This window comes from Triticum aestivum, chromosome 3B (assembly GCF_018294505.1).
Source record: "Triticum aestivum cultivar Chinese Spring chromosome 3B, IWGSC CS RefSeq v2.1, whole genome shotgun sequence".
Classification (NCBI taxonomy): domain Eukaryota; kingdom Viridiplantae; phylum Streptophyta; class Magnoliopsida; order Poales; family Poaceae; genus Triticum; species Triticum aestivum.
In genome coordinates, this window is record NC_057801.1 from 118,131,615 (window position 1) to 118,140,103 (window position 8,489).

General features: G+C 54.5%; 1 protein-coding gene across 1 annotated transcript; it reads right to left on the reverse strand.

The window, feature by feature from the left end:
• Window positions 1–1,136: 1,136 nt before the first annotated feature.
• On the reverse strand, window positions 1,137–3,515 carry LOC123068921 (clavaminate synthase-like protein At3g21360). Its single transcript, XM_044491615.1, has 3 exons — window positions 3,014–3,515; window positions 2,506–2,759; window positions 1,137–1,717 (listed from the first exon to the last, which is right to left on the reverse strand). Exons 1-3 carry the CDS (start codon window positions 3,401–3,403, stop codon window positions 1,357–1,359), a joined length of 1,005 nt encoding a protein of 334 aa, XP_044347550.1. The 5' UTR covers window positions 3,404–3,515; the 3' UTR covers window positions 1,137–1,356.
• Window positions 3,516–8,489: the final 4,974 nt, after the last annotated feature.

Genomic DNA, 8,489 nt, shown 5'->3' on the forward strand with positions numbered 1-8,489 from the left:
ATTCTGCTTTGTGGATGCTCCGAAGTCCCAACTGTGACGCCTGGCTCCTTTTTTCTGACATGACACATGAGCTTAAGCATAATTTGTTGCCAACACACTAGTTCCCTTCACTGATCTCACCGGTGTTTGGACACGCTCACCATTGAAATGCAGTCTTCTTACCTTTATTTTGTAGGCACTTCTTCAATGGTTACAGGTATTTCGTGTTGCTAGTCAGCGCCATACCACATTCATTATCTAGGATCCCTAATTTGAGGATATGCAAGTAGAACTTGGAAATAATATGAGAGATAGGTTGACAGAATTCTAGGACAAGAATTTTGGGACGGAGGGAGTACTTTCTTTGTCATTTGTCCCTAAATGCCTACTATTTTCTTCTCCTGGCAGTGCTCTTCTTTTGCAGAATGGATTTAGCACAAAAAATAAGGTATGCTTCTTTAGATCAATAGGAGGATCTATGGTAAAACAAATTAATAAACAAACAAACTGCTTGGATGAAGTGACATATCTAATGCAAGGTCAAAACACACTTGAGATTTTGGTTTTCTGTACTACTTGGTTTGGGAATAGTTATTGACTTACTGTAAAACAACACCAATATGAGTATCTGCAACACAAATGTTCAGCTTTGGCGTGCATGCATGCAGACGTGGTAAGCAATCCAAATTATTTGTGAATAAATAGGCAAAATGCATGAGTTGTGAGATTACTGTTGTGCATTCAAGAGAAGTCCAAATGCATCCTTTTTGAAAAAATTGAGTAACCTGTTGCACATACAAGAAAAAACCAAATATATGAGTCCATGCATTGCTTATTTGTACATGCAACAACAAACCAGGAAATGGAGCTCTGTTAGTTTCTTGATTAAAACGCATGCAAGACCTACAGTTTTAGTCTGCAGATAGCTCCGTCATTGCCACTGTGTGATTCACCGCCGCAGAATATGGATCGAAGGGGAGTAGCAAATTCTCTGGCTAGAAGCCTCTTCCTGCTGCTGCCGCCATTGCCATGGCGTGATTCGCCGCCGCCTCTGAAGTCTCTGATCTGATTCAATGTGGTCTAATAAAATGCGGGTACTAAATACATGTTGTAAAATTTTCATCTATCAAAAGTGCCACATGTTGCTGTTGAAGTGATGCATGTAAAACCGCAGATTTGTTGATTGCAAGGTTCATGACTTCATATGTTACAGGTTGCAAACAAGCAAAAACAACACAATGATTCTTCCTGTCCTGCTGCACAAAATTATTCCAGTTTTGTATGTGCAAATCCGATCACGTACATGGTACATACAACCCGCAGAAGTGCGGATCAATCCCGAGCAAAGCCTCATCTCTAATGTCGAACATTTACATGCTATTTACAGAGAGAAGCAAGTACGCGCCGTGGGGGCTCAAAGGACCGCCGTGAGTGCAGCACCGCCCAGTTGTCGATGAGAAGGATGTCACCTTGCTGCCATGGAACCGCGACGCATTCTTCTTCTAGGATCTTGCCACATTCCTCTATGACATCGGCGGGCAAGGGCGAGCCGTCGCCGAAGGTGACGGCCTTAACTGGATCATTGCGGGCGTCCTTCCACCCTGTGTAGGCGGCGACCATGCTGTTGAACCATATCTTCCTCCCTCGGCTCTCGTCCCACTTGACTGCTGGTATTGGACCCATCACTGTTTTAACCCCGTCGTGGGTCCATTCCAGCTTCATCCCAAGCTTCGCAGCCCTGTGAACAACAACAGGGTGAAAGTTCAGTTATCAGCATTGTGAATGGGCTAAATGTATCAATGAAACCCTACTTCAAATGTTATTCAAAAGCTTTTAGCATTTTTTTACTGAGAAGTGCCATGTGTTTTGTGATGTGCTGCACTCATGACAAGATGAAAGATAAAAAAAAGTACTCCCTCCGTCCCAAAATACTTGTCGGAGAAATGAATGTATCTAGAACTAAAATATGTCTAGATACATATATTTCTCCGACAAGTATTTCCGGACAGAGGGAGTATTAAGTATCATGACAAAATGCCTTTAGAATAACCAAAATGGGTTACATAAACTAAAATGGGTTAAATAATTGAGTACCAGAAATAGATGTACTCCCTCCGTTCACAAATATAAGATGTTTTGGATATTTCAATATGGACTAAACACACACACTAAAACGTGTCGAAATACATCCGACTCAAGAAAAAGTTAGAACATCTTATATTTGTGAACGGAGGGAGTAGTAACTAAGACAAAGATATGCATGATTACAATCTTGAATTCTAGACACGCCTTGTAATACAATGCTAATAAATGATCCACATTGACTCATCCTGAACTTTGCAACCAAGACAATAGCAGCTCAATCTTGAACTCTAGATACACACTGAACCAAACTCATGCACTGATGCATATCTAGTGAAGTACAATAATGTTACAGTGGTTTTCTGAATGCAAATGCAAATGTTCAGAACTGATAACAGAGCCTATAATATATTAGCTCTGTTTGAAAGGAACAAGAAGCCAGACCTTTCCTCGGCAACGAATTTATCTTTAGTGAGAAATGTAGATTGCCATCCACGGCCGATTGGAGAAGATGGGTCGTCACCCTCTCCCAATACCCTTGTGTATATCAGGCCATGCTTCTCCAATTTCTCCACAAATTCAGGGAAGTTTTCCTTCATCCTCTTATACACATAGTGGCTCAGCACTATTGGTGTCTCTCCACCACTTTTTGGTTCTACCTCACAGAAGAAGAACAGTTTTGCCGGAAAAGTCGGAACCTAAGGAATGATGAGAATCAAGATTCCAGATAAGATTAGTTTTACACAATTCAAGCTCGTATGGTAACATCGTTACATAATTAGTTCTGAATATCCATCATATGCAATCAATTACAGATATGTCGAGTGGTTTGCCATTAGCTCAGAGCTAGTGCAGTATCATATCAAGCTTAACCATTATAGTTTCGAAATTATCAATTTGCTATCGCGTTTATATGGAGTTGGGCTAACGCAGGAGGCTGGTTGCGGCTGACCTGCGCCATCTCATGGTGGAAGGGGATCTTCTGGTCGGGCGGCGACTCGTTGGCGGTGAACACCCGCCCCACCACGTTGGTCCGGGGCGCCGCGCCGCCGACGTACGGCAGCTCCTCGTACCCGAACGCCTCCACGGCGGCGTCGAAGTCCGCCGCCGTCCGCGCGGGGAACCCCCGCAGCAGCACCGCCCCTGCCTCCCGCAGCAGCGGCTCCACCCGGGACGCCCGCTCCGACCGCACGGCGGCCAGGAACTCGTCGAGGCTCCCCTCTCCCGGCCCCGGGGGCCCGGCGGTCGGGACGAGCACCGCGGGGAAGGCGACGCCCTCGACGGCCCGCTGCTCCGGGAGCCGCGCTTCCTGAAAGAAGCTGCTGCCCGCCACGGGCGCCATCTGCTGTGCAGGGTTTGGTTCGCGAGGTTTGGGCTGTGGTGTTCGCGTGGCGGACTGTTCTGCGACTGAGGTGAGAGACGTGATGAGGATGATGCTTCATGGTTCAGGCTCAGCGTTTGGTTTGGATGAACGTGGACGGGTTCTGGAGCAGGGCGGGACGAAGGTTGGAGTGACATGTGGGACTCGTCCGTGTTCAGTGAAGCTGGAGAACAAAGGTGACCTGTGGGTAGGGATGGACCAAAAAATGTTTCTTAGAGCAACTCCAACGGCCGACCCAAATGGACGACGCTTTTGTCCGCTTTTGTTCGTTTGGGTCGGCCCGACCGACACAAACGTCCGGTGTTGTGTTTGGGTCAGCGCGAGCGTCCAACGCTGGCCTGACCCATTTCGTCGGCGCGCCAAAAAAGTATTGAAAGCTGTCGGCGTTCTGGGAACGGGGGTACCCAGACTTGTCTGCCTGCGGCCTGCAGCGTGGCTCAGGGAGTGGCCCAGTACGTTCCATCTTCGTCAGCACAAGCTCAAGACCCTCGCGCGGGCCAAGCCTCGCGGGGCGGACGACAGGAAGCTTCCTCAGGCGCAGCCTCGTCAGACTGGCTCGCGAGGAGGCGGAGAAATCAAGGCGGGGTACCTCACGAGGTGCCCGTGACGCAAGCCATGACGACCGAAGCCAGGCGGGCGCCGGCCTGGGCAGTGTCCTTGTTTTCCCTTCGGTGCAAAGGGGGCAAGCACAGGCCAATGCATCAGGCAAATGTTACCATTTCGATGCAACAAGATCAAGACCAGCAGAACGGCAGGATGGAGGTCATCGTGGAGCCCAGGAAGGTGTCATCGTCAGAGCCTTTGGCAGGCGAGGACCAATTTTAGTCAGGATAAGTGTACTAGATGTTCCCCTTCAAAATGACCAATTGTTGGCGCCCTTCCCGCTCAATATTTGTAAAGAGGGCCAGGGCCTCGCTCTATAAATAGGGCTAGCCACCACAGTAGAAGGGGACGATCTGATTGAGACCCGCATCTGGAATCACCACACCAAAGGGACAACACCACCACAAGAACTCCTCCCCTCGCGAGGTTGTTCTTCCCTTGTATTGTTCATCATCAGCCCCTGAGGCAATCCACACACCACACGCACTGGAGTAGGGTATTACACCACCATGGTGGCCTGAACCAGTATAAACCTTGCGTCCCTTGTGTTGTTCTTCGTGTAGCCTAGATCCTTTGCGAGGCGACGAGACGTGAGCCGGTAGGGGGAGTGATCTTCGCGCACACCCCAGAGTTCGAACCTTAAGGGTCTGCCGAAACCCAAAATCCGACATTTGGCGCGCCAGGTAGGGGTGCGCCGGAATCACGCGTTCCACCGTCTTGTGTTTCGCCGTCTGTCGCATCCATGTCTGATGCTCGTCGAGCCCGCGTCGAGCGCCGGGCTACCCTCGCGGCCCATGTCGCCCAGACGGCCCCCGTCGGAGGGCCTCCCCGTCGTTCCCCGTTGCCTGCCGCCCACGCCGCCACCGGTCCGGCGGGGAACGAGCAGCAGGCCTCATGCATGCATCCTTCAGTGCGGCGAGAAGGCCGCACCGCCATCCCGTCGCTGACTCCAGCAGGCTCGTCATCGCACGCCCGTCGCGCCCCTGCGGACGCGCACGCCGCGTTGCTCCTGGCACGAGAGCTCCTGCACTACCGTCTCGTCGACGACCTCTACGACGAGTGGCTTGCCCGCATCACCGAGCTCGTCAGCGCCGCAGGGGGCTCCCCTGCACCATCCCTCTTGCTGCACCACCCCCCGCCCTGCGCGGGCAGCGCAGCTCCGGAGGCGCCTCAGCCGCCTCCCCCTCAAGAGGGCGCCCTGGCCCCAAGGCGCGCGGCCCCTGGACGGGACCTGCTTCGTCCAGCGCCCACGCAGCAAGAGAAGAGCTGCCAAGAGATCCCTCGTCCTCAAGAAGCTGCCCGAGTGCTCCCCGCACCGGCACGTCATGACCGCGCTCCTGCTCCAGCGCGCTAAGACCCCGCGCTGCTCCTGACGGCGGCGCACAGAGACCTCCAAGATCAAGCCCTTCGCCACCAAAGGCCTCCAGTGGCCACAACAGGCTGTCGTGCCTTCACCGCCGAGCTGTGCAGCGTGGCCTGGCCGGGCAAGTTCAAGCCAGATCTGCCCCCGCGCTACGACGACACGGCTGACCCTGCGGAGTTCCTACAGCTCTAGGAGCTGGGCATCGAAGCCGCCAAACGGGGACGAGAAAGTCATGGCGAACTGGTTTCCCATGGCGCTTAAGGATTGTGCCCGCACCTGGCTCCTAAACCTGGCTCCTGGAACGATTTCCTCCTGGGACGAGATGCGCACTCGCTTCATTGCCAACTTCCAAGGCACTCGTGACCGGCCCCCGGCCATGAGCGACCTCCGCCGCTTCAAGCAACAGCCAGGAGAGACCCTGCAAAAGTACATCCAGCGCTTCAACAACGCTCGCCTCAAGATCCCCAGGGTGACTGAAGAGGCCATCATCTCAGCCTTATCTGACGACGTGCGTGACATCAAGATGAAAGAGGAGCTGACAATCCACGAAGACCTGTGCACATCCCTGGAGCTATTCAACTTGGCGACCAAGTGCGCCAGGGCTGCGGAAGGGCGCCTCTCCCTCCTCGAGCTTCCGGCTGCCGATCCAGAAGAGAAGAAGCACAAGGTCAAGGACGTGAAGCGCAAGGGGGCTGTTGTGCTTGCAGCAGAGCCAGACACCAAGCAAGGCAGGGATCAGCCTGAGTCATCCAAGGGTAGCCGGTACTGCGTGTACCACGACCTCCACACCCACAACACCAACGAGTGCCAAGAGCTCAGGGCCGTGCGAGATGTGCGTGCCGGCCGACGCCCCGAGCGCAACGACCGAGGCTATGGCTGAGGAGGAGGAAGAGGTGGAGGACGATGGGAATACCGTGGCCCTCGCCAAGGGTGGCGTGATCGACCTCGCGAGGACCGCTGACAGGACCAGCCTCGCGAGGGAGACTGGAGGGATCAGCCTCGTGAGGATCGCCCTCAAGGCAACGCAGGCCTCCCTCCTCTGCCACCTCAGCCGAGGAGGAATGAAGACCATCATTAGGACGAAGGGGCTGGGGGCTTCCAGGAGCCGCGCGCAATCGCTTGCATCCTGGGCGGCGCTCAGGCCCCAGCCTCTGAGCGCATCTTCAAACAGTTTGCTCGCGAGGTGAATGCAGTCCTCCCCAAGCTTGAGGCCACGCGCCCTCTCAGGTGGTCAGCATGCACTATCACATTTAGCTCAGCAGATCAGCTCAAGTGCGCAGCCACGGCCGGAGTCCTCCCGATGCTTTGCTCCCCAATCATCAGCAATGTGCAAGTCACCAGGACCCTCATCGATGGCGGAGCAGGACTCAACGTCCTGTCCGTCAAGACATTCAACAATCTCCAAGTGTCATACAATCAGCTTCAGCCAACCAAGCCTTTCTCAGGAGTCACTGATGGTTACACCGTTCCGATAGGGCAAGTTCGCCTTCCTGTCACCTTTAGGAAGTGCGACAACTATCGCACCCAGCTCATTGACTTCGACGTCGCCCACATTCGCTTGCCATACAATGCCATCCTCGGGTACCCAGCCCTGGCAAAGTTCATGGCTGTGACTCATCATGGCTACAATGTCCTCAAGATGCTAGGAAGCGATGGAGTCATCACAGTGCCTTGTGAGGAGAGGGATGCAGTGTGTTTCCTTGAGCGTGCTTTTCAAGCCGCGGCAATCAAAGACCCAGAGCACAGGAGCGGAAGACTTCTCGAGGTAGTCCCTAAGAAGAAGAAGGCATCACCTGGTCCGAACCCTCGGGAGGCAGGCCCTTCTAGTGGCGTTGTGCCAGGATCCGCGCCCGTTCAAGGGGCGCCTCCTTCTGTCGCATAGGAAGGCGCGCCCGACGCCCTCCTCGAGCAAGGCTCGGGGGCTCTTTCCTGGAGGGCCATCGACTTTGCCAAGATCACGAGGGAGGCCCTCGGGCACCACTTGGAGGCGTGCTTCAAAGCGCGTTTCCCTCAGGAAGGAACAAGGCAACGAGGGCCAAACCCTCGGGAGTTCATGAGGGAGATCGCTCAGGAGCTGCAGGAGTCAAGAGTCATGAGTGGCAGCCGCCTCTTACCCGCCGTAGCTCCCCATCCAGGCGAGGATGGTGGGCTGCGCATCTGCATCGACGTACCAGGGCTCAACCGAGCCGCCTCTCAGGAGCACTTCTGGCCCTCGCGCGTGGGACGTTGCGAGGGTCCACCTTACAGCTACGTTCGCATGCCTTTCGGCCTGCCGAACGTAGTTGCCGCTCATCAGCGCCTGCTGAGGAGTATTCTGGAGGCTTAGGAGGTCAGGCATTCTGCAGTCCTGGCAGAGATGGAGATGGTCCTTGAGGAGCCGCCCGCGCCTCCGGAGCCCCCCGAGGCTCCTGGGCCTGGGAGCTCGTGAGGGTCGGTCTCCGCAGCGTGCGTCGTCAGCTACTTCAGCATCCCTTCATCTCCAACATCATCAGGTGACATCCTTCGAGTCTCATTTTCAGCTGGGAGCGCCCCCAGGGCTGCATCATTCCCAGGCCGCGTGGGTCCGTCCCTGCGGCATGTATCCCTTTTGTTTATGCCTTTAGGTTACTTTGTTGGGGGCGTCCCTCGGGCTGCATTATCCCCAAGCCGCTCGGGCCTGACCCAGCGACATGTATCTCTCTTGCATTTATTCAGGTCGTGCATTTGACCTGCCATGATTATTACTTAATGCCTGTGACGACGCCCTTCTTCCCTCAGCCAACCGCTTGCACGTTAAAAGGGGGGTACCTGAGCATCGCAACTCATGGACTCTTACTGGCTCTCTAGCCCTCACCTCCTGGCCTTGTCCACGGCATCACGACCTGGCATACCAGCGACGGCTGAGCTCGCTCGAGGGCCGGGACCTGAGGACGTAGAGCGTCGGCATCTAACCAAATTTGCAGGAGCACATTACAAACAAAGGCCCAGAGCCAGGTGCAACCCGCCTTGAGGTAGGGCCCCGTGAGTCCCCCGCTGGCTCACGGGTGCCCAGATACACCTCGTCAAGCCCTACCATGCCAGCCATGTGTCAGGGCGGGGCTG